The 26,696-nt window shown below is 44.7% G+C and overlaps 1 protein-coding gene across 1 annotated transcript in view; it reads right to left on the bottom strand.

Moving 5' to 3' along the window:
- Positions 1 to 26,696, bottom strand: part of NPC1 (NPC intracellular cholesterol transporter 1) — a 53,001-nt gene that overhangs the window by 3,314 nt on the left and 22,991 nt on the right. Inside the window, 18 exon segments of the mRNA XM_055324505.1 lie at positions 955 to 1,155; positions 2,691 to 2,820; positions 3,699 to 3,814; positions 4,156 to 4,285; positions 4,288 to 4,342; positions 4,789 to 4,878; positions 6,118 to 6,258; positions 6,351 to 6,478; positions 8,607 to 8,721; positions 9,673 to 9,855; positions 10,458 to 10,647; positions 13,354 to 13,456; positions 16,074 to 16,174; positions 19,105 to 19,331; positions 20,816 to 21,186; positions 21,734 to 21,807; positions 24,261 to 24,510; positions 25,104 to 25,271. Coding sequence (XP_055180480.1) covers positions 955 to 1,155; positions 2,691 to 2,820; positions 3,699 to 3,814; positions 4,156 to 4,285; positions 4,288 to 4,342; positions 4,789 to 4,878; positions 6,118 to 6,258; positions 6,351 to 6,478; positions 8,607 to 8,721; positions 9,673 to 9,855; positions 10,458 to 10,647; positions 13,354 to 13,456; positions 16,074 to 16,174; positions 19,105 to 19,331; positions 20,816 to 21,186; positions 21,734 to 21,807; positions 24,261 to 24,510; positions 25,104 to 25,271 — 2,773 coding nt within the window.

The following is a 26,696-nucleotide window of genomic DNA, read 5'->3' as shown; positions in this document are numbered from 1 at the left end:
CATTATGGCTCGTTCTTGCTTCTGGAGGATCTAGTTTTCCATGCTGCCGCTACTGTAAGACAAACTACTCTGAGAGATACCTCTTGCATAAAAACTCCGTTTTTGCAAGACTCCTCTGCAGTAATTCAAATGAAACTCTGACCACGGACACCCAGAGAGGCGCCTAATAATGACCTAAAATGTGTATCTTGTATAAAGTTTCTGTTCATGAACCAACCTATTCTACTTCATAGACATTTACAGAGACTATTTCGTGGTATTTTGAAAAAACAAGTCCTGATCTATCCTGAGAATTCCTTTAGGCCAAATGCAGTCTATGCGGGGCCTGAGAAGAAAACGCTTTTTTGGCAAAGTTAACCCACTCTTCTCAGGAATTAGGACACCCACTCTGAGAACTTCTTTCATGAAAAAACAGGCTGTCCTCCTGTCAAGAAATGGGTTGGAGCTCCTTTAAGCAAGATCATAGGGCTGGGGAAAAACCACCTGTTTCTTCTACTTTTCAAAATTTTCCAAATTCAGGATTTCCTAATGCTTTTTTTTTTTTTATAAGAAAAAACCCAAATAAGCAAAAATGAAAAGCCTCCATAAAGGCCCAGGTTATCAGTGGTCAGGGATAACCCATGGCTACTGTCCTGGAACGGCAGCTCAGTCCTCTCTGTGAAGCCTGGTCCCCTAGGACTGTGCCCTCCCGCCGGACTGCGGTGTGGGAGTGGGTCTTTTGCAGACTGTGAGCTCTGGCCCAGAGACCAAATTTTGTGCAACCAGCACTCAGACCTTGGTGGGTGCCCAAGAGCCTGGCCTTCCTCGCCCAGACGCTACCTCCCCTTGTTACTTTTTGCTTGTGCTCATGACAGAGAAGGTGCCAGAATGAAAGCCAGGAGCAGCATCCCACCAAAGGAGCCCCCAGGATGCAGACCCTCATGCAAGACCCCTCATTTATAAAATTCACACTACCTGTATGGGAACACGCGGTAGTGGCTTCCTTTAAGGCTCATGGTTTTGGTGATGTTACTGGCAATGAGGATGGCTTTTCTCATGGCGTCAGTAAAGTCAGCAGAGGTCTGAAGCACGGTGTGGTAGGTCATGAAGTAAGTGGCTCCGACGCTCGTGTCATTGCCGACGAGGTTAACTGCTGAGCTGTAGGCAGCATGTCCCCTAAGAGAAGACTCGGCGGTGTCAGAGGCTGCAGAAAGTACTCACAGAACCCGAAGCGCTCAAGGCTAATGGGAACCACCTGACCCTGGGCTCAGAGGTCAGATCGACCACCATCTTAGAGACAGGGAAGGGCCCCCCAAAAGGGAACAGTGAAGGTTTTGGCGTATTCTCTCTCACACTGGCTTTTCTTTATTGCTTTTTTTTTTTAATAACTTCTTTTTTAAATTTTTTTATTTATTTATGATAGTCACACAGAGAAAGAGAGAGAGGCAGAGACACAGGCAGAGGGAGAAGCAGGCTCCATGCACCGGGAGCCCGATGTGGGATTCGATCCCGGGTCTCCAGGATCGCGCCCTGGGCCAAAGGCAGGCGCCAAACCGCTGCGCCACCCAGGGATCCCTCTTTATTGCTTTTGGTCATTTGGGTGCTGAGGGGCTCTTGTTTCTACACCTGGTTCTGCTCGCAATCAAATGTGTTTTCCTCACGGCATTTGCTCAGCAGTGTTGTGTAACAGGAGGTGAGAAAGGACAAGGCCCTGGAGTCTGTGGCCGTGAGGCTGGTCTGTCCTGCCACGTACTGGCCTCAGAACCCTGGGCAAAGGAACTGAATCTGGGTGGCAGTGTCCTCTGCCACCTACTCACAGGCTGTGTGATCAGGGCGAGGATGGGGATGAGGTGCCTGGCATGCAGGTGGCTCCCCTAAGTGCAGGTTGTTGCTTTCATAAAAGCTGAACATGCTCTGCTTTGTTTTATGTAGGCCAAAGTGTTCAAGTCTGCAAGCAGACCAAGCTGCAATATTCGTCTTTATTTTTAGGCACAGTCTTTCCACCATACCAAGTATAGGTCTCCAAGTGCAGCCATGATATACATGCCTAACTGATGGGATTCTGGTCAAATACATATTCTTAGGAAAAACAGGGGAAGTCGCGAGTTTACCTAACGTACGTGTAGACACTCCTCTTCCTCCTACAGAAGGCTCTGAATTGTACCCCCGCACCCCCACCGCCTGACTTCCGGCCCTCTTCCCTGTCTCTGGACCCAGACATCCTGCTTCCATGGTAACTGGCTGCTCGGCTAGATGGGGGAGTGAAACAGCCCATAGCCCCATAGCCAGACGGGCTGGCAAGAAGAATGGTGGGGCTAGAGGAATCTAAACCTTAGTTCAGGATGACATTACCAAGCAGAGAAGCTGTCCCTGACACCCACAGATGGACTTGAACACATTCTGAAACACCACAGGTTCCCGCTCCCCTTCTGCCCTGCTAGACACCTGCTCAGTGCTCCACGTCCACTTGCACAGCCAGGACACAGAGACAAGAGTAAGAAACAAATTCCTGAGCCAGGGTGGTATCAATTGAAGACGGTGAGAAGCTTTCCTTAGAGGTGTTTTAGGTTTTCTTTTTTCACAGAAGGATCGGGATAGGATGGGTAAGGGAAGAGAAGAGACCTTTCTGGTAGAACCGCTTCCACCCCAGCCCTCTGCTAGTTGTCCAGTGCAAAATAGGGCAGGTACCTGAGCAGCTCAGTGGCACTTACCCTTTGCCGCACTTGGGGTTTGGGTTATCAGAAAGGAACATGGGCAGGAATCTCATGAAGTCTTCACCCTGAGGCCTCCGTTTGCCCTCCTGGGTCAGAGGCCTGCAGCGGACGCAGGCAGGGTCGACCACTGGCACAAACAGAGGAGGGGCCAATGTGAGAAAAACCGGTCTCCAGATTTATTTTTAAAACATGTAAAGATATTGATAAATGAGGGGAATTCTTTTCCTCAATCTTTTTCCTGATCCAAAAGCTTCCAACACACGTGATTTTCATAGCCTAATACAATAGAGATGCCATCTTCATCTGAGGCAGGCTGTACAAACTCTATTCCCTAAAGCAGGTTTTCTCTTTGACGATGACTGCAATTGGTCCTATCAGAGCCCAAGGCTTCCATGTTTTTATTAAGAAAATTTGAAGACAGGGGCACCTGGGTGGCTCAGTCAGATAAGTAAGCGACTCTTGATTTTGGCTCAGGTCATTATCTCAGGGTCATGAGATGGAGCCCCATGTCAGGCTCTGTGCTGAGCAGAGTCTACTTAAAGATTCTTTTTCTCTCTCCTTCTCCCTCTGTTCCTCCTCCTCCCAACTCCTCCTTGTTCTCTCTTAAAAAAAAAAGAAAAAGAAAAGAAAGGAAATTCAAGGGCAACCTCAATGTTTCTAACAAAACTACAGGGCAACAGTGAGAACTAAGGGAAGCATACCTGTGAGATGCTACAGCCAGATCCCAACCAAAAGACACTACTAGTGTTGTTGGGGAGAAGAGAACGCTGAAAACTCTGAAAACCAGAGTCCCCTGACTGAGGCCCTGTTTGTCTTACAGCCTCGTGACGGGAGGGAGGAGGAGACAGAAAAACATGACATCCATCCAAGAGCATGGCCCAGAGAGAGATGGCGACCAAGGAAGTGGGACCAGCGCCAGCATAATCACAGCTATAAACTGAGGTGAGATGCAAATCAGGTTTAAAGGATAATGTCACAAAGATCTGGAGAAGGACATGAAAGTACCTGAGGCGTTGCAGAACTGATCTGTGCTGTTGTAGACTCTACAGCAGGAAGACTGAGGCTTGACCCAATCAAAATAATCGTCGATCCAGGACGAGGGCGCAAAGCCTATGCGGGTACTAGCGAGAAGGAAGGAGATGTTACTGACTTGCTCCACGGGGAGTCTGCAGATTCAGTGCTTTTTCTCGAAACCTAATTTCCTTTCCTAGGTGTTATACTGCTGCCCAGTCAGAGGGCAGACGTCATCACCACTTAATGGGAAAACCCTTCGGAATAGGAGTTGGTCAATGAATCCTTTTAAAGCTTTTGCTTAGGTAAAGCCAGAGTTACCATGATTCTGAACACCATACTTTCTAAGCACATCTATTTTCAGTAAGAAATTTCAGGCCCACAGGGCCTCTGGCCGAAAGCCCCTTCTGACGGCTGCTGCTACAGGAGGAGAACATTGGGCGGTACTGACTAGTTGTCCAGCTGAGCCGCGCTGAAGATCTGCTGCACCAGGGAGTCATTATTGCAGCCCATGCCCCCGCACACCATGTTTTGCCCTTCCAAAGAGGTGTAGTCGTGTCCTTCTTCCAGGACAAAGTACACGGGGGACCTGCATGCAGGTATTTGAGGGACTTGAAATAATCCATCATGTAGGAGTCCTGAAAGAATGATCAAAGAACAGGGTGGCAAAGCATGAACATGCTGACGATGTCTAGGTGAGGTGACGATGGCTGAGGGTGAAGAGAGCACTGCAAGGCTGCTGTCAAGATGTCCTCAGCCCAGACCTGGGATTCCTGACCCAGCCAGTTCCCTGCTCCTCACCCTTCTTGCACTCAAGGCACTTCTCTGGCTGGCCCACCATCAGGAGGGCACCTCACGAGGAAAGAGGCTTGCTGCTCGATTTCTCTGGCTTTCCCAGAGGCCCAAGAGTCCCAAATGCTAAGACGGGACCCCCTGGCAGGGCTCTGTGGCAGGCCTCATAACCCAGGGGAACCTGTCAGCTCGTGCATTTAGAAGCTGGCATCCACTTAAAATAACTGTGTGCAAGTTTTGAAAAATTTATTCATACCACTGACTAAACAAGATAAAAGAGATAACAGCTTACATCTGGCATTGAAAGAGACTGATCCAATCCAATCTCCACTTTGTTCAGGACTGCGATACTGAATGAGAGAATGCCCACAAATACCGCTATCTGGAATGAAAAGCGAGTTATGAAACGGTGACTTTGTGTATTAGAGCTTAAGAATGTAAATAAAATTTAAACACATAAGAAAACCCAGGATTTTTCTCAACTGAAAAGTTTACGTGACATGTTAAAGTAGAGAGGAAGGGGTAGTGACTGAGATGTGAGTATCTAGAGTCAAAATATCCGGGTTCAAATCCTGATTCCACCACTTACAAAGTAGGTGGCCCTGGAGAAGTCACTTAACCTCTCTTGGTTTCTATTTCCTCGTCAGTAAACAGGAAAAAAAGATGTATAACATAAAACAGTCTTGTGGATTAAATGAGAGAATCTAGGGATAATCCAGGTGTTAGCATAGTACCCAACATTAAATGTTCGATAAATGTTAAGTATTACTATTACTTTACCATTATCAGAGACTAACTATGTTCTTTTAGTAGAGAAGTGATGGGTTATTGTTGGCTACAGCCAGTATATAGATGATAAAATGCTCTTGCATGGTTGCTGGGGATTAGGGACAGTGGGTGGTGTGGGGAGGAGGCTCGTGGCACTATAAAGGGACAGCGTGAAGGAGACTGCTGTGACAACAGTTCTGGATCTCGATCGCAGTGCTGGTTATTGCAATCTGCACATGTGATTAAGTGACTCAGAACTAGACACAGACACTGTGCCAATGTCAAATTCCTGGTTTTGCCATTGAACTACAATTATGTAAGACCACAGCAAGAAGCTGGGTGAGGGGTACCTGGATCGTCTCTCTACTATCCTTGCAATTTTCTATGAATCTGTAATTTTTTTTGTGTGTATGTGTGTAATTATTTCAAAATAAAAACTGAATGACTGCTAAAAGCCAGCTAGAAAAATATTCTACATACTTGCACATATTTGCTTTTGCAATTTTGTATATATACTTAACAGCTGTCAGAATCTCCTTCCCAAGCTGATATCTTTTTTTTTTTTTTTTAAGATTTTATTTATTTATTTTAGAGAGAAAGGGTGTGCACATGAGCAGGGGGAGGAGAAGAAGGAGAGGGAAAAGCAGAGTCTACACTAAGCTGGGCGCCTGACACAGGGCTTGATCCCACGACTCTGGGATCACGACCTGAGCTGAAATTAAGAGTTGGATGTGGTTAAATTACAGCTTAACTGACTGAGCTACCCAGGTGCCCCACCCAAGTTGATTTCTAAGACGGCAGGTGACACATCTGTTTTGGGGAGAAAATAGAGGAAAACCACAGAGAGACTTACCACAATGGGCCGCATCCAATCCTTAAGCAGAAATGGGGAGTAGGAGTTTTTGAAGAACCGAAATAAGCAGCTTTCTGAGGCCTGGATGCCGGTTCCACCTTCAGAGCCTGTGAGACAGCAAAGGACGTCCAGGCGATTTTTCTGAGTGGACAAAGAGGAACAAAGGTCATGCCCTCCTGTTGCCTCCTTGGACCCGAGACTCTAAACAGGCTGTACTCCTGACAACAACTCACCTCTTGACGCTTAAGGTCTAACCCCAAGAGACTCACAAAACAGGTAATCTGAAGAAGGAAGTCAATGAGGACCGCCATCCCGGCAAACAGAGAGAAAGTGTGCACTGCGGGCATCTGTGACAAGGCTCCTGCAGGGGGACAGAGGCTGCTGCATCACTGCTACGGCCAGCAGGGGACTCTGTGCAGTCCTCTCACCCATGCGTACACGAGAACACAAGGGGCCGGAGCAGGCTGCAGCCACGAGAAGACCCGTCCTTCCCACACTACCCCCCACCCTGGGGAATGCCGCCGCCACCGCCGCCTGTGGACATCATACCAGAACTCAAGACGGGTCCATAAGCCTGGGATTGTACAAAATGCTCTTGGCACCGGAGCTGCTTGGGGAGTTAAAAATGCAGGTCCCTGGGCACTACCCCCGTCCTACTTAATCACAACAGTGGGAATTCATGCCCAATTCAACTGTATTTGACAGGCTCTCCAGATGAATTTACGCACATTAAACTCTGGGAACCATCAGTATAAGGTAATTTCTTATGGTACCTTCTATGCTTTGCTCTAGAGAGGAACAGTGTTTTTTGTTTGTTTTTTTTTTTAGATTTTATTCATTTATTTGAGAGAGAAAGAGAGAGAGAGAAAAAGAGAGAGAGAGAGAGATAGATTATGAGCAGGGGGAGGGGCAGAGGGAGAAGCAGATTTCTTGCTGAGCAGGGAGCCTGATGCAGGGCTGGGATCATGACCTGAGCCAAAGATAGACGCTTAACCAAATGAGCCACCCAGGGGCCCAGGAACAGTATTCTCAATCTGCTATTACATCAACATTAGTCTCCCACTTTCTTTACAACCAAATGAGGGTGCTCCCAGTCAGAAGTACTGGGTTTACATGGAAACTGCAAACTGGCAGCCCATGGCCAGACGTACCTGGTATGGTCCATATTAGATCAATCCATTTTAGGATGAATAACCAGTTCTTCTAAAAAGTAGCCAATATTTAACAGTGAAACCTGACACAAAAATCTAGATTCACAGAGAAAAAAGAAAAGAAAGAGCAACAAACAAACTGGACCTAGCATCACTGGCCCAGCAACATGTAACTGCCTTTTTGAGGCCTGTGTCCTCTGTATGCCACAACCCCCACTGTTCCTACTGTTCCCCCCAAAATCACTCCAGCCTTGAGGCACAATGTCAGCTGCTATTCTCATCACATTTTCTGATGAGAAAATCAGAAAAATAACTTCTTTGCACCTGTATCCATCACAAGGAAGAGTAAGGACCACAGGCTTCAAAGCGCATTGCTTTGTAGAAACGAAGACCAGTATAGTGGTGCGTGTCTGTTTTGAAAGAATGCTGCCTTCGACGATGCTGTAACAGCCCTGCAGGATGGCCCGGTAGCCCATGGAGGCAGGTCTGTTTGTAGTCCATGGATCGTGTGTCTTCCTTCTCTGGACCTGCCGGGCAATTCTAATCCAGCCTCCTCCTGAGAAAATGGACTGTTTTCTCATCCTGCCACTACCACGCACCAGACATGGGGGCAGGCAGCCCTGTGAGGAATGCTGGTTGGTAATTTCTCCATAGGAAAGAAATACAGAAGTGCTGGTTTCTGTTCCAGCTTACTCTGGCTCCTTGTAGTGAGGTGAAGTCCGAGGACCCCTGCTCATTAATGAGGCTGCTTCCTCGAGGATTTGTGTGTAGAGAGGAAGACTGCCTATGAGAACACTGGTGAACACCCTGCAAGCCAGTGCCTGTGGATTCTGCTCAAGTGCTGTGTTGGCAAGGATCCTGTGGGTGCATGAGAATGCCAATTTCAAAGATCAGCATTCGCCACAGGTGCCAAAAAATGGGAAGCAGCAGAGGAGTTCTAGGTATCTGTCACCCTGGGCTCCCGTTAACACTGTACTGACACAACATGAGAAAGAGGAGGGGTCCCTGGTGGCCCATGTGGCTGAGTACCCGACTCTTGATTTTGGCTCAGGTCATGATCTCAGGGTCATGAGATCAAGCGCTGTGCTGGGCGTGGAGACACTTAAGAATCTCCCTCTGCCCGCCCCCCAGCCCCGCTCCCTAAAAAAGAGGACACTTCCAAATGATACCCAAGATACTGCCACTAATTTTTCTTGTGGTCCACTCTGATACTTTCTGATTACAGAGTAAAGCTGTTTAAACAAGGAAGCAACACAAAGGGACGCATTCAGATACCCAGATCCTTCTACTCCCAGGCTCAGAAAACTGTGGGATTGATAGAATTCAAAGAGAAATTACCTAAGAAAAATGCTACAGCCTCTGAAAAGGAGGACAGGAACATACTAGGAGCCACTTCTCCTAGGACCCTGCCCAGCTGCTGTTCCAGAGATTCTCCTTGAAGACGTTCATCGCGCTTAAAAAAACAAAACAAAACAAAACAAAACAAAACAAAACACAGGGCATTAACATTTCTAAGTAATAAGACTATCTCTTTGCTTCACTGTTGCTCTGTGTTAATTCAATGGTAAAGACAAATGATTAGGAGCTTCTACTTACTGTAGATAAACTTTTGATGGGGGACCCGCAACTCATCATGGTAATTTGTCCAGGGTATTCCTAAACCCCAGAGTTAAGCTAGGTAACAGGTGAGATGCTCAAGGAAGCCTGGATCATCTTGTTAGGAAAATACATGCAACGCATGCTGCAGGGGGCTGGACCATTAAATTATACTCTTATATGCCACTGAGTCCCCAAGTAGGGAGACCAGGAGAGAAGAAATTGATTGGGACCATTTTCTACATCAGCAAGTCCTATGCTGCCCTTCTTTTTAGTAGCATCTCTGAAAAATCTTTGATTCTTCCATACTATTGGAGATTCATTTTAATAACAGTTGTATCCAAAATACTTTCCAGAAATATGCAAGCCCTTCTTGCACATGTATTTAAAATGGAATTTTCAGGGCACTTGAGCGGCTTAGTCGGTTAAGAATCCGACTCCTGGTTTCAGCTCAGGTCATGATCCCGGGGTCCTGGGATAGAACCCTGTGTTGTGCTCCCTGCTCAGTGTGAAGCCTGCTTCTCCCACTGCCTCTGCTCCTCCCAGCACTGTCTCCCTTTCAAATTAAAAAAAAAAAAATCTTTAAAACTAAATTCTCACTTTATTCTCTCAACCCAACAGAAGGATGAATTTCTTGGTCTCAAAATGTCCCGAACAAGTTACAGACACCAATCAGTAACACAGAGAACAGGAAACAAAAGCTTCCTCACTGTCCACATTCACAAATACTCTGCATGGAGTGAAACAGCCATTAATGCAGCCCCCTACTTGGTCAGACAGCAAGCTCTGTGAGACTATGGAAATATACCTGGTAGGTTTGGACCAGAATGAAGATGTTGTCTACCCCAACAGCCAACACCAGGAATGGGATGACTTCGATCACGATGAGGGTGAGGGGGATCCCAAAGTAGCTGAAGATGCCCAATGAGCACATCACTGAGCTCAACACAATGAGGATCCCAGCGATGCCAAGGGAGATTTTAGAATCCACCTGTGATATGCAACAAAGACACAAATCATCAGTTATCATTTTACTGCGATGACTAAAAGGTCGTCATTATACCTCTTTTTGGGTATAGTCCTCTCTGAGTTTGAGAGAAGATATGAAAAGATATTTGGAAGCTAAAGTCCTCTCTGAGTTTGAGAGAAGATATGAAAAATGTTCCAGTTCTTCCCTAACAACATGTTTTATGGGTTTCCATTCTTCGGTGATGGTGTGGTCAAATTAGGAAAACCTAGATTATGGGAAATAAATTCTACGTTTAAAATAAACCAAAAAATTGGAACTGAAGAAATCACGTGCAGGAAATAGAAATGTTACACAGGGGAATTACACCAGTTTTGAACATAATGAATTAAGATTAACTAAGTAGAGGCAGGGGCACCTGTGGCTCAGGGCTGTGGGATTGAGTGTTGGGCTCTGGCTAGGCATGGAGCCTATTTAGGATTCTCTCTTTCTCTCTCTGCCCCTCTGCCCCCTCCCTCTCTAAAACAAACAAGCAAAAAAATAGAGGCAAAAAATATGACATCATGCTGTGCACCATCATTTCACTCCAACACACACACACACACACACACACACACACCACTTACTAGAAACCTGCTACAGCTTTTGATGTGCCCCAAGGCTATGGAAATGTACAGAAACATGACGGCATAGCTGATCAGAACAGTGAAGACATCACCATTACTTTCCCGATTCAGTTCATCCTCAATACTTCGCTCAGTTGTGAAAGAAATGGTCAGATTTGGATTCTCGTAGTTTTTCACAAAATTAATAAACCTGAAGAGTGAGCAAATTTTATATTTTTAGTTTGTAGTTAAAACTTAGTGACAGCTAAGTGAGGACTTTTTTTTTTTTTTTTAAGTGAGGACTTCTTCCCAACTTATAGGACACAAAAGCCACACTTACTTAACCTGTATCCCTACATTAGGATTTTCGACACTGGAGAGGCCAGAAGGTAAGACACCCCCAGATTATAAAGTTCCAGTCATGACGAAGTTTCTATTGCCTGAAACAAGTTTAGGACAAGTTTAAAAGTTGGTTCGTTGGGCACCTGGGTGGCTCAGTGGTTGAGCGTCTGCCTTTGGCTCAGGTCGTGATCCCAGAGTCTTGGGATTGAGTCCCACCATTGGGCTCCCCTCGGGGAGCCTACCTCTCCCCCTGCCTATGTCTCTCTCATGAATAAATAAAAATCTTTAAAAAATTATAAAAAATAAAAAAAGTAAAAGTTGGTTCGTGGTGTTGGCTTTGGCAGCACATATACTAGAACTGGAATGATGATTAGCTCGGCTCCTGTGTAGAGATGACATGCAAATTCATAAAGTGTTCCATCAAAAAAAAAAAGTTAATTCATGGTTTCATTTCTTTTTTACTAAAAAGGATTTCTAAATGAAGCATATTATAACAAAGAAAAATGCTCATAGAACAAACCTCTGATTTACAGATTCAATGCCATCCCTGTCAGGATCCCAGCTGACTTCTTGATAGAATGATATGCTGATTCTAAAATCCATATGGAATTGAAAGGAGCCAGAGGAGCCAAACCCTTCCTTTTCAAGAAGAACAAAGGAGGAGGACACACGCTTCTCGATTTCACACTTTCTGTACAATGACAGTAATCAAGACAGTGTGGTACGAGCACAAAGATAGGCAAAAAGATCAAAGGAACAGAGGTAACAGTCTAGAAAGAAACTGTATCTGTGCTCCCTGAATTTTCGACAAGGTGGCAAGACTATCTAATGAAAGAAAGAATAACCTTCTCAACAAATGGTCTGGGATCATTTGGATAGCACATTACAAAAAAAAAATGAACTCAAGTGGATCTAAGACCTAAATGTGAGAGCTAAACTATAAAACCCTCAGAACACAGAGGCATAAATCTCCATGTCCTTGGATCAGGTCGTAGTTTCTTAGGACACCAAAACTTTGAGCAACAAAAGAAAAAACTAGAAAAATTGGACTTCAAGACTAAAAACTTGTGCTTCAGCGGACACCAGCAAGAAAACAAAAATAAACAAAACAAAGAAAATGGGAGCAAACACCTGGAGGTCATATATCTGACAGCAGATTTGTAAAATATATAGGAATTCTTATACTTTCATAATCAAAATACAAATAATCCTGTTAAAAATGGGCAAAGGATAGGAATAGACATTCCTCCACAGAAGTTATACAGATGGCCAATTAGCACAAAAAAAAAGGATGTTTGAAATCATTAGCCATCAGGGAAATGCGAATCAAAACCACAATGAGGTACCACCTCACACCCACTAGGATGGCTAGAACCAAAAGGTCACGTGGTAAGTGTTGGTGAGGATGTGGAGAAGTAGAACCCCTCACACAGGCTGGTGGGAATGTAAAAGGTGCAGCCACCGTGGAAAACAATCTTGCAGTTCTTCAAAGAGTCACCATATGAGCCAGAAATTCTACCCTTACTTAGGTATATTTCCAAGAGAAATGAAAACATATTAAGTTCATACAAAAACCTGCATATGAATGTCTACAGCAGCATTATTCACAATGGCCAAAAGGCAGGAACAATCCAAATGTGCGTCAACTGATGAATGGATCAAATGTGGCATATCCATAGGACCAAACATTACGCAGCCATAAAAAGGAATGAAGTGCTAATACATCCTATAACCTGGATAAACCCTGAAAACACGCTAAGTGAGGAAGCAACCAGACACAGAAGTTCACATGTATGCTTCCATGCATATAAATGTCCAGAATACAGTAACATATGGACACAGAAAGTAGATTAATGGTTTTGCAGGGCTGGGAGGTGGGAGGATGAGGAGCAGAGGATGATAACTAAAGATTTTTAAGATTTAGAAAGAAAAACGTTGTTGAATTCACTGTGGTGACACTTGCATATCCATGAATCTACTAAAAGCTCCTGGATTATATAATTTAATTGGGTATAATGTATGGTATGGGATTTATATTCCAACAAAGCTGTTAAAAAAAAAAGCACTGAAACGTAGAAAGGGTCAAAATGCCCTGTCCTCCTCAGCCCTCTGTGCTATTCTCTAGGGGTTACATACAGGTAACGATTTCCTAGGGTCCTGTGCTTGATATTTTTTCTACGGATGGACAGCGTGTATAGCACATATAATCCCAGCCATGTTGATTTCAGCTTTTACATCCTATATCTGGAACCATCAATTTGCCTCTCTTTAGTGACTGTGTGATCTCCCAGCGTGCACAACCCTTACTACCATGCACTCAGCTTGCTCCTGGGGGCTTGCTCTAAGGAATGGGGGCATGAAACATTTCTCCTGTGCAGACTTCTGCATTCCTGTGTGGGGATATCTATTTACACAAGGTTTGCAAATGAACTGATGTACAGATGTTTTTCTGAGCATCATTAGTGCCAAGTGAAAAAAAAAATGACTTAGATCTGCTGTTGGCTAATTTAGCTGAATGAGGCTGAAGTGCGTTGTGCTAGCATCTAGTTTTCCACAGACAAAGACAGCAACTCACTCTTTTTCCCAGGCCTGGGCCCTCTGGAGCTTCTCTGTATCATTGTAGTAATTATTGACAGGAAAGGTAATCACAAGGGCTGTAGCATTATTGTAGTTTTGATCTAGAAAGGAAAAACGTGACATCAAGCATATGGGAAGTGTGCAGAAAATCAGATACACACGAGGGAAAAATCACGTGGCAGTGAGGTGACTGATTTCTCACGAGGGCTACAGACTGCTCTGAGAACAAAAACCAGAAGTTCACTGACACAGTGTCTATGCAGCTCAGTTAATGAATAAATACATCTATCTGACGTAGGCAGGTTCATTCAGGACAAGTAACTTTTTTGTTGTTGTTTTGTTTTGTTAAACTACGTAGCACGTGAGGCACCTAGTGGCTCAGTTGGTTAAGTGACAGACTCTTTGATTTTGACTCATGTCATGATCTCAGGGTGGTGAGATCAAGCCCCACATCAGGATCTACACTGGGTATGGAGTCAGCTTGAGATTCTCTCTCCCCTTCTCCCTCTGCCCTTCCCCATACCCTGCTGCTCGCACGCTCTCTCTCTCTCTAAAACAAACAAAATTATGTAGTGTGGGAAAAATTTCAGGCAGAAAGGTGATTCCCCGCCCCCCTAAGTCCTCCCTCCATGCTCCTACTTTTCCTCTCTGCCATCTGAGATATTCCCAGAGATAGTCCATGCAGGCCCAAGCAAACACATTTGTTCTTCCCCTTTCCTTCTTATTTACATGAATAGGAACATGCTGTTCTGCATATTACATTTTTAATTTTTTATCTTGGAGATGACTCCATTTTAAGACATAAAGAGCTTCCTTATTCTTTTTTTTTTTCTGCTGTATCCTATTTTCTAGCATAATTCAACCAATCTCCAGTTGATGACATTTTTGCAATTTTTTAAAATTATAAACAAAAATACTACAAAGAATAACCTGGTGTAAGTACTTTTTCATGTATAAAATACATATTTGGAGAATCAATTCTTACAAGTACTAGCACTGAATCAAGAAGTGTGTGCAATTCTAATACTGATAAATTCCCTCAAAGTGCCCTCCAAAGAGGCTATCCTTTTTTTCATTTCTTTATTCAACGAGATATTTACTAAGACCCTGCTTCATGACAGGCATTATTTTAGGTAGTATGGATATATGTCAGTGAACAAACAAGAGGAAAATGCCCGCCCTCCTGCTGCTTACATTCAATTCTAGGAATCATTTACACTCTGCTAACAATGGGGTCCCCACCAGGTTCACCCACCAGGGTTTATCAAAATCTTAGGTCTTTGCCCCTGTGTTAGGTAGAAAGATTAATGTGAGGTACATTTCACTATCTAGGAGTGAAACTGAGCACTTTCCACATATAATTAATAGCCACAACATGTATTTTTTCTTTTGTTAACTTTCACAAGGCTTTGCCCACTTTTCTTCTGGGTTGCTCACTTTTTTTCTTTTTCTTTTTTTTTAACAAGAGCCCTTCATATATTAACATACTGTTATGTATATGGTTTTCTGCCCCCTCCAGTTTAGTTGCCCTTTTTTTTGGGGGGGGGGGACTTTAAGATGTTTGTTTTCTCAATAGGAATTTTAAATTCTTATGTAGTCAAAGTTATCAATGTTTCCTTTAGTGGCTTCTGGGTTTTGTGTCTTGCTTAGAAATGCTTTTTCCGTTTTAAAATTATTTTTAAAAATTCCTCCCACATTTTCTTCTAGATTTTTTTTCTTCTAGATTTTTAATAGCTTCACTTCTTATATATCTGTTTTTGACACATCTGTAGTTTATTTGGATGGAAGGATTAAGATAGAGATCAAATTAAATTTTGATGGCCTTGGCTTGCCAGTCAATGACATGATGATTTCTCCACCTATCAGAGAAGTGGCATTTTATGAGGCAGAGTAAAATTTAAATATAGATATGGCTTCTCCCCTCCTTTGGGGTGAGGAGAACAACATCTAATTGGCTTCCCTGGGCTGAAGAAAAACCTGTTGAATTGCCTAATTAGGCCTCAGATGCCAAAGATGTCACCTGAATCATGACCCCGTCATAGCTGGTGCGATCTGTTCCAGGTCTACAAGAACTGGCAAAGAGCAAACTGCTCCTCCTCCTGCAGAAGTGTCTCAATTCTTAACCAACTGGTTTAGGAGGAAAACAGAACAACTTTTCTTTCTTTTTCCCCATATCTCACATGTTATCTTTCTCCCATTACAGACGTTTTTTGTTTTATTTTAATTATTTGAGAGAGAGAGGGAGAGTGCACGAGCAGGGTGAATGGCAGTTTCCCTGCTGAGCAGGAAGCCTGATGTGTGGCTTGATTCCAGAACTCTGAGATCATGACCTGAGCCAAAGGCAGATGCTTAACCAATGGAGTCACCCAAGTACCCCCATAGATATTCGTAGCCTGAGGTCCCACAACTCCCTAAGGGTTCCTTGAAGTCCTTGAACCTGAATAATTAGTTAGGTGGAGGTGCGTAATTATAATATTGTGGGGAAAAGTCCTTGGCTTTTCAAGTGTGACTTTATGAAGGCTAACACCATCTACTTCTTTTCAACCCAGAAGAAAACCCAAAGCCAAAACCCAAAGCAAGTCTACACTTGAGATTTAAGAGATAGGGAACGAGTAAGATTGTTCAATTGATGAAATCTTCATAATTGCCACTTGACTGTCCATGACAGAACCAAGACTACTTTATCTAAGAGGAGAAGTAGAAGCTTCTCTTACTTACCATCATAGCCTCCTAACACAAGCCACGGGAACACTGGCCCACCAAATGTACCCAGGCAAGGATCATGGAGCAAACTGGTATCATTCAGAGATGCAGGAGCCCTGAGAAGTTTAGAAAACATCTCCCAGTTAGAACAAGCCTCAAGACATCACAGAGACCTAAACATTTACCCAATGAACAGTTAAAGACGCCGATTATATTCGAAGCACAATGTGATCCTGCGGTTCCTTAGGTGAGTAACACAGTTCAACACTAGCCTTCAGGAGCTCAGAACCACTGAGTGGCAGGCAGGCAAACACAGCACGATGCAGTATGACACAGCACATGGTGCATGGCGCAGAGGAGCAGCTAATACACAAAGAAGAATGCCACCAAATTCAGGCCTTAGAGAAGCAGGTCTTTAAGGCTGGAGGAGAATCCACTTGGGGGGGGAGAGGGATGTGAGGGTGCTCCTACAATGCCAACTTGGGCAAGGAAGAGAGAGAGAACGGATATGTGAGAGAAGAGAGCAACAAGATGGCAGTGTGAGGAGCCACGCCAAGTCCCGTCTAGAGCATGGCACACCCACAAAGGGGAGGACTTCTGAGGGAAAGGACAGTTGGAAACTGTGAGGGATAGACAATGAAAAAAAGGATTAAGTGCCATGCTCTGTGGTTTGGATTATCACCCTGTAGGGAGTGGGGAACAATGAGACACCCCGGGAAAAAGGATGTCGTGAGTTGTTTTACCCAGGTAACTCAAATGCTAAAGTGGAGGAAGGTCTGGAAGTGAGAAGGAAAAGCCTGCAGACCAGTCAGGTTTGTGCAAGGGTCTAGGCAAGGACGGTGCAGTGAAGACAGCCAGTACCGGGACCAGCATTTCAGGACACCTCCTAAGCCAGAACTCTGCTGGGCCCCTAGGAAGGTTCTCACAGAGAACACGAACTGCAGACCTTCAGAGCCCGTGGCCGATGAGCTCAGGCCCCGGATGTCAGGCCCTTGCCTGGGGAAAACCCAGAAGCCAGGTCCCATCAACCCACACATGGGACTCTCCCACCACATCGTGGATTTGAGGGCTCATCCAGAGGTCAAAATCCACAAGAATCACATGAGGGAGGTAAGGATGAGGAAGGATGCAGAGAGAGCGCCTCCGGTTTGAGTAACTGGTCGATGTTGGTGCCATTACACGATATGGGGGGTATGGGGAAAGTAGGGGATCTGTGCTTGGTTCTGGGTGCACCGGGTCTGTCATTCCTGCAGGACCTCTGGGGGAAAAGCCCACGGAAAGTTGGTGAGGAGGGAGGGGAGAGCCGGAAACACGGAAGGGCAACCAGGAGCACACAAAGATTCACAGCAAAGTTTCCACACCAACCTGAACCACAACCCACCATAGATAAAACACAAGTCTCATGCATCTCCCTCACTGCCAAAATCTTGTTGACTTTCATTTTGTAAGACAGGGAGTAAACAGCTTTGTCTTTTAAATATAAATATTGAGGATCATTAATTTTTTTTCAATTTTTTAATTTGCCCATGGCTGCCCTGTACCAATCTCTCCTGTAGAGAATGCTGGTTTAGGGTGTATAGGCACACACTTACCGTTTTATGGGGAGAGCCCATATTTCTTAGAGGTGATCTCCTTGAAAAAGAGCAAACACAGCCTAACCACCTAAAAAGTCACATCCCAGTAACAAAATAGAACAGAACTTAAATTCTGATTTTAAACAGAACTTAAAAAATAAAACAGAACCAAACCATTCATCAGAGTGGCTGGCTCCAGAGATGTGGTTAGTTGACAGCACACTCAAAAGTGACAAGGAATAGGGGCCCCTGGGTAGCTCAGTCAGTTGGGCATCAGATTCTTGGTTACAGTTCAGGTCATGGGGTCATGGGCTCTGTGCTCAGCGGGGAGTCTGCTTGAAAGATTCTCTCCCTCTGTCCCTCTCTCAACTTGCATGCTCTCCTGCTCTAAAATAAGCAAATCTTTAAAAAAAGTAGTAAGAAATAATCTCTCTGTCCCCACGGTGATGCAACAGCCATGGTGGTTGTTTGGCTGAACAGCTGTCTCCAGGCCAGGTCAGGGCACTTAGGGACAGCAGGCCTACCAGTGCAGGCTGCTCTCCCTGGCAAGGGCACAGGCCTAAAGATCACCTCACAGGTCACCTAGCACTGTGACCAACACAAATGATAAATGCAGCCTGCCCGGCTAGATGTGCCTCCAATAGGAAGCACCTTCAACGCCCTCCAATCTAAACTGTGTACCAATCCTACTTCTCAAGGGGACCCTGCACATTTTATTTCATTTTATTTATTTTGAGCGAGAGAGCACGCACACATGCATGAGAGGGACTGAAGGGGAGAAAAAGGGATAGGCAGAGACTCTCCAGCAGATTTTATGCTGAACGTGGAGCCTGATCTGGGGCTTGATATCACAACCCCGAGATCATGATCTGAGCTGAAACCCAAGAGTTGGATGTTTAACCAATCCAGCCACCCAGGTGCCCCAATATTTTAAAAATAATTTGATATCATGGGATAAATTCCTATTTGAAAGACAATAAAAAGGACTCTAGGTTTCTGTTTTTGTACTATGATACCACTGCTGGTGTAGCAGGTGCAACTATGTGTTATCATTCTAGGCATGAGTGTAAGGCTGAGTGGTACCTGCCATTCCTTGATTATACACCATGAACACTCCCACCCTAGGATCTTTGTACATGCTACCTGTATACTTGGAACACTTTTCCCTCTGATATTCACAGGCACCCTCCTCTCCATTCTGTTTGAGCAGGTGTCCACTCCATCTAAAGCAGTACACCCCCACTGCACTCTATCTCCTTGCCAGGCTTAATTTCTCCAGAGCTCTCATCTCTACCTGGCATCAGAGCATATATCTATTTATTCATTGTCAGTCTCCATCCATTAGAACTTATGCTTCGCAGGGCAGGGTCATGCTGTGTGCTCACTGCCAGTCTCCGGCACCAACAAGTGTAGTGACAGCAAGTGCTCCCATGTTGGTGGGATGAACTAATGACCCCTTTCTTGCCACGTACCGTACACAATATAGCAAGTGCGTGTGGTAATCTGCATACACATAGAAGTCATCCCCTATTTTGTGGTCCAGCATAGAATGGCTGTTCTGGAAGTAATTTAACACGCTCATAATGGTGCAGTTCTTGTTATAGGGTGAGAGTGGGGCCACACAGACGTCTTGAAGTGTTACAGTCTCGTTGTTGTAAGTTGCGGTGATGTTTTCAATGGCGGTTTGTAAGTCTAGAACCTGAATGAAGATTTTAAAAACAAATCCAGAAACACATCAGTTTTCTCTCAGATTGTGCCCAATTGTTTTTGCCCTGACAGGTCAGAAGATAAAAAGTATTTGGGGAAAATATTTCCTCACGCAAGGGAGAGGACCAAGACGTTCTCTGGTAAAATATCTAATGGCACCAGAGGCCCACTCTCAGAGATAGCCAGCTGGGATAGAGACCCTGCTAAGAGGTGTCCAGAGAAACGGGATGGGGCACCATCACCAGGACATAAGTCAGGGCAGGATACATGAACATCTCTCCCCTTCCACCCTTCTGTAGCAGTGAACAAGAGGGCCACAGAGGGCAGATGAAGGCAATTTGCCTGGTCCTCCTGACATGCCCTTTTACCAACAAAATGCTATCTATTACCTTGCTTTGTGCTAGGATTGTTCACATGTCCCTGTATTTTCTCACAGAGAATATCTTCCTGGAGGTAAATGACTACATTGTGCATCTTTTGCAATAAGCTGGGAAAAAGCAGTCATTGGGTGGAGAAAAGATTCTGTCAAAGTCTTGAGACCATTTTCTTTCTTTCTTTCTTTCTTTTTTTTTTTTTTTTTTTGAGACCATTTTGAAGTTTGTTAAGATACCAGACTTTCTGGGGGGATCCCTGGGTGGTGCAGCGGTTTAGCGCCTGCCTTTGGCCCAGGGCGCAATCCTGGAGACCCGGGATCGAGTCCCACGTCGGGCTCCCTGCATGGAGCCTGCTTCTCCCTCTGCCTGTGTCTCTGCCTCTCTCTCTCTATGTCTATCATGAATAAATAAATAAAATCTTTAAAAAAAAAAAAAGATACCAGACTTTCCATAGGCAAGAGCAAAATTTAAAGGAAAAACCATGTGACTGTGCAATCATTCATTAAAAAAAAATTAGTGGGTGCCATTTATTCATAGATAGAGTTTTTCAGGGCAAGTGCAACAGAGAAAAACGCAAAGGTGTAAAGGCCTCTGTAAGAGAACAGGATGGATCTCGTTCCCAATGCACCTCTTACCAAAGGCAGGCTGGGGCCCACATTCAGGCAATGATAAATTCATTCCTGCAGGGAGGGTCAGCAGAAGCTCCTTCCTAGGTCCCCAGCACAGCCTAAGAGGCTTCACTCCTTTGGGTCCTGGCACATTACTTTTCAAATACCAAGGGAAAAAAATAAGTAAGTTCCTAAGGTATATTATAAATATGTCCTACTTCAACAGAGAAATATTCAAACCAATTTCAAGAAGAAGCAAGCCCTGCTGCTATATGAAGTAAATACAAAAGCACTAAATTTTCCATTAAGTTCAACACCCACCATTTGCTTTCTTGAAAAGCAAATAAAAAGCGTCTTTCTTGTTCACTGTCGATTTTCGAGATACACCACTATGTTCAGCCCCAATCTCACATCAGGTAGAGCTGGTCAACATGTAAAAGCCAGTGAACAAACCCACGGGGCTCTCGGGCTGATTTCTGCCAAAAACACAATACCTGGTGCAAGATTCCTATGTCAAGCGGGGGCCCAAAGGGCACGTCGGATCCTGAGGGGTACGGCTGGTAAGTGTGCACACTGGTGTGGGGGGCCTGGATGATGAGCTGCTCCGTGCGGAAGAAAGGCCCGAAGTGCGCATCAAAGTACTCTTTCTCCAGGCGTGCCTGGCTGCCAGGGGCCGACCACAGGTCCACTGGGTTGGTCGTGACCCGGCCGAACACCAGGCCTGAAGAGCAGGCAGCAATGAAGGCCAGGGAGAAGAAGATGATGCAGCCTGGGTTTCGGATGCAGAAGGAGCCCCACTGTGTGAAGAGCCGCCTCAGGCAGCCCTCAAATGCTGCACCAAGTGCATCGCAGCAGGACGCCTCCCCTGGAAGAGCAGGAAAGGGAGGGAGGGTGGAGGTTAAGAGCCAAGCCATTCCTGAAAGTCGGAACAGGGCAAGTGTTAGCTACTACCACATGGTGGTGAGAACTATGCCTGCGGCCAGGGATGGCACAAGACCCTGTATTGCTCCCCACTGCCCCCCCAACCCAGACCCTCAGCAGCTATCGTGCCTGCCTACCGTGACAGTCATCCCCACCCGTCAGAGGAGCGATGCTCACACCCGAGCCAGGTTCTCCGGGGCACTCGGTCCAAAGCAGTTCCCATCCACCTTTGCAGCTGCACCTGCCCTCTGCTTGCTCCATCAGCCCCTCTGCAGCTCTCACCCCAACCCTAATTATCCTATTATTATTCAGTGCCTGGTTCCTTTCTGTCACCTCAGTTAAATGGCTACTCCCACAAAGTCGGTCTTGATCACAGCCATGTCCTTGACATGAGCACAGAGTCTGTCCCGGGCCAGACGCATAAACACTCGCTGAGGAAATGAACACACAGGCGAACACAATCCTCACCACGTAAGTAAAAACGTGCCTACCTGTGTCACCGGCATTTACAGAGAAAGCTATGTTGCTATCAATGGGGGTGTACTCAGAGACAAAATAGCGTTTTCTGAAAAATAAAAACACGTAAGCAGTATTAGCAGACCTCTGACATGATCAAGCAGTGTTTCTGCTAATCCTATAACCTCAGTAAAAGCTTACTTCCTCATTCTGTTTCTTCCTCTTTAAATGCTGTCTCCCCTTTTACCCCCCACCCCAGGTTCCTTTGCTCTAAGTCCTGCTCACCAGAAAATATAAGAAGGTTTTTTTTTTTTTAAGATTTATATTTATTAGAGAGAGAGATAGCAAGTGGAAGGGGCAGAGGGAGAGAGAAAGTTTAGCAGATTCCATACTGAGTGTGGAGCCGATATGCAGGGCTCAACCTTAGGATCCTAAGATCATGACCTCAGCTGTGCCACCCAGGCACTCCAAGAAGGTATGAAAAAAAACTGGGACGCCTGGGTGGCTCAGCAGTTGAGCACCTGCCTTTGGTTCAGGGCGTGGTCCCGGATTCCCGGGATTGAGTCTCGCTTCGGGTTCCCTGCATGGAGCCTGCTTCTCCCTCTGCCTGTTTCTCTCATGAATAAATAAAATCTTAAAAGAAAAAAAAAGAAAAAAGGTATTAAAAAAACTCAAGCTAATAAAGAATAATTTCACCTTGTAACCTTCATTTAGGTTGAAAACTTTTTTAGGTCCTTTAAGAACACTGAACATTGCTGCAGCAGCAATGCGCATACCTAGTGCCTAGAGTACTGTTCTCAACATTGGTCTCCAATAAAAGGAACCAGGACTCCTTGCAGAGGAGGCAGATTCCAGGGCTGGGGCAGGAAACATATGAGATAAGTCTGGAACATCTTGTGATTCCAGAAAATAAGCAAAGGCTTGAGAAAGGTGAGGGCATGTTAAAAAAAAAAAAATCCACAGGAGTCAACCAGAAGGTGCTTTCAATGGTCAAAACTGGAAAATCTGAGCAATGAAACAAATGACAGTGTTGGATAGAGCCCACACACACACACACAAAAGTCCATGATGTAAATATAATCGAACCAATAAACAAACAGAGCATAGGAAGGATAACTGTCTGTACAGAGTAAGTCCAATTAGTAAGTGCAGAAGAGATGCAGGAAATACAAAATCACCAAGTCACCATTAGGCAAACACCACAGAACTGCTGCAGACAAGATCTACCAACGGATGCTAAAAATCAGTGGACAGTTTTAGGAGAAACGAGGCCTTAGCACAGCTTTGACCTATCTCCCTTAAGATATTTATCAACTCCAAAGGGAGAACCACCAACTCTACAGTAGAGAAACCCAGCAGACACCCTCTTCACCAAGTGATCAAGGTAACTATCCCCAGTGAAGAGACCTATTGAGATCGTGTACCACCAAAATGAGGTGCTGAGAAAGATAAATCACTTCTGTAATATTTTGTCAGAAACACATAACCTCAATCTCATCATGAGAAAATATCAGATAAAACCTAACTTATTCTACAAAATAACTGTCCAGTACTCATCAAAAGTGTCAAGGCCATAAAAGAAATTCCAGAAAATCTGTCACAGACTGGGGGAGAGTAGTGAACAAAAAGTGAATGTGGAGGCACCTGGGTGGCTGAATCAGTTAAGTGCCTGCCTTCGGCTCAGGTCGTGACCCTTGAGTCCAGGGATCGAGGCCCATGTTGGGCTCCCTGCTCAGTGGGGAGTCTGCTTCTCCCTCTGTCCCTTACCCCACTCAAGCTTTTTCTCAGATAAATAAAATACTAAATAATTTAAAAAGGTGAACATGGAGTGGGGTCCTAAAGCAGAACAAGGGAGGCATAGGAAAATGTAGTGATATGTGAACAAAGTGTGTGATTTAGCTAAAAATACTACACCAATGTTATTTTCATGGTTTCTGGTAATTACATACTGTGGGTGATGTCAGTTATAACATTAAGGGAAGCTGCATAAAGGATACATACAAACTTTACTATTTTTGCACTTTCCTGGCAAGTCTAACATTATTTCAAAACAAAAAGTTAAGGAAAATGTACTTTCCTAATCAAGTTGCAAACATCTGAAAGGATTGTAGACAGCAGCCCATTTAATTAGATTTGAATCAGATTCAGGTCCTAAGATGTTCTGTTAAAGAATGGGTGGTTAACAGTGCTTAAAAAATCACTCGGCACCTGATGTAATGAGCACTTATATAATGAGTATTATATAAGACTCATAAATCACTGACCTCTCCCTCTGAAACTGATAAATACATTATATGTTAATTAACTGAATTAAAATAAAATTAAAAAAATAAAAATAAACATCACTTGTCATTTGGGATAGATCAATGAAACTAACCTCAAATGTTTAAATGTCTAGGTCTCTGTTTACTAGCTAACTATAGGACATTAGCAATCATGGAGTGGTATTCATGTGATATTTGTTTCTTGGTTTAATTTACCAAGGACTGCCAGGTGAAAGCTGGAAGTGCCACTCGGGTAATCTTGCTGTTCTCGCCCTGGGGAATACACAAAACTGCTCACCTGTAGCACCACACAGCAAAAAATGCTCCAAAAAACATGAGCAAAAATGCCATGTAGGTGATCCACATGATGACATACATGGCATCCAGGCCCAAAATTCTCCAGGGAGCCGGAGCGGGTGGGGGCTGGGGCTTGGGGCCACAGACCACCGAGCAATCTTGGCAACTGCACGGTGCCGTGACCTCATCCACAGGCTCGTCACAGCCCTTGGTGGCATTGTTCATGGGCTCCATCCCATGGGCTGGAAGATCTGTAGAGAGGATGGGCTTGAATGAGTATCTCAAAAAAAAAAAAAAAAAAAGGTGACAAAATTGGCATTTAATTATATTTAAACCTAGTGATAAGCATATAGATGACAAACAGAACACATAACCATAAAAGTAAAAAGGACCAGAGGTTTCCATCCGATCAAATGATGTTTTGCTGCATAGCCCTATGAAGTTTAAGTTACTTCAAATAACTTTGGGCACCAGGTTTGTCACTGAGGTTAGGGTACCCCACATTCCACAGCAAACCTCCAGCGAGGGGAGGGGCAAGTCTAACATGATTGCAGGGCTCCTTAAAAGGCCTCTGTAAATGCTTTGCTTTTTTTTTTTTTTTTTAATACAAAACAAAAATCCAGGCTCATTCTTTCAATTAGGTAGCAACACCTGAAGGTAATTCTCCTTCTCCATGTTCACTGCCAGCCCCCTAAATTAACCAGGGGCAAGGGAAATGTTCTAGTTACTTCTCTCACTGGAGGGAAATTCCAGGAACTAGTTATCTAGATTTATTTTCCTGTTGAAGACGAAGGCTCCTGGGCTTTAAAATCACATCATAAATACGCCTAACTTGGGAATCTACCTGAAAATATGGGTATGATGGTGAAAGGTGCCTGGCCGTTGTCCTTATTGAACATGTACTCGATCCAGTTGGTGGCATTGCAGGCCTTGGCCTCCTTCCCACACAGGAGTCCCAGGGCTTTGTCATTACTGGAGGGGGCCTCCACGTCCCGGCAGGCGTTGTACATGGCTGGCAGAGGAAGAAGGAAAAAGGCTGAAACACCATACTGCTTTAGCCCCCTGGGGAGATCTTACAAAAGGCCTCTGGAAGGCGAGCTCAGCCACAGGCACCACAGTCAGAAGCCACTGGCTGGCAGGTGGGACAGGAAACACCCAGCGCAGGAGTGGAGATTACCTGTAACGTGGACTCATCACTCTGCCAGTAATATGCAGGGCTACATTCCAAGTCACATAAACATAAAAAAATACTCAGGAAAGGCTTTATGGCATCCCACGTAGCTCACAGTAGCTCAGAGGACTATTATCATTGCTGCAGAGAAGAACATACTAAGGCTGGGGAAGAAGTAAGAACTCTAGGGTCTCTTCAGTCAGGGAAGCTGGTTCCAGAAATCTGGGGCAGGAAACTATGGCTGAAGAGTTTGGAATTTACAGGGGAAAACTTGCTTTAGGGCAAAGGTCACATGAATGAACCTAATACTACTCTCTATTTTGGCTCCATTTTATTTTATTAAGATTTTATTTGTTATTTGAGAGAGAGAGTGAGTATGTGTGTGTGAGGAGAGAGAGAGAGAGCACGTAAGCACGATCTCAGGGCAGGGAGGAACAGGGAGAAGCAGACTTCTCGCTGAGGCAGGCTCAATCCCAGAACTCCGGGATCATGACCTGAGCCGAAGGTGGATGCTTAACCGACTGAGCCACCCAGGCGCCCCTGGTTCCACTTTAGAAGACATAGACAGCCCACAAAATAAGGACCATGTCAATGGCATTTTGCACATAAAAAAGTAGTAGTAATGGGCCCTGTATTAACATTCATTTACCAGTCCCTACTGTAGAAACCACCTTCAGGCAAACAGGCTTGAGCAGTGGCATGTAGAAGGGGCCCATCAGGTGACCCACCTCACAATACTCTTAAACTGACTAATGGGCTACTAATAATCAGGCACAGTTACCAAAAAAGGGAGAATTCCATACTCTCCATACCTCATCTTCCCCCTTTAAATACAGCCCCCACCCATAGCTGCTCCTCTGCAGTCCTGCTCACCGCTCCCCTCATGTCCATATCCGCCCCCCCTTTGCGAGATATATTCAACAAACTTCTGTCTCCTTTGTTCTGCCTCAGGTGAATTTTTTCACTGCCTGTGCCACCAATTAATCCACATTGGGGGGCCCCCATTTAGATACCACACCTACTTGTTAGAAACTTCTTCCCTAAACTTTAAGGAGATGCTTCATAAATTCATTGTTTTAGCCTTGTTCTTGAAAGGCAATTCAGGTAGAGTGACTTAGCTATGATTATTCCATGGCCTTCTGGTCTCTTTCACTGCTGGGAAAAAAACTCTACAAATGGAATTCTTTTATAATGATTTGTAATTTTTTTTTGTAATTTTTTTCTACTTCTTTTTAAGATACTTGTCTTTGGAGTTTTATAGTTTTT

Source organism: Nyctereutes procyonoides, unplaced genomic scaffold, assembly GCF_905146905.1.
Source record: "Nyctereutes procyonoides isolate TBG_1078 unplaced genomic scaffold, NYPRO_anot_genome, whole genome shotgun sequence".
In the NCBI taxonomy this organism is placed as follows: Eukaryota; Metazoa; Chordata; class Mammalia; order Carnivora; family Canidae; genus Nyctereutes; species Nyctereutes procyonoides.
Note: the sequence above shows the minus strand (reverse complement) of the source record. Positions and strands in the feature narration are given on the sequence as shown.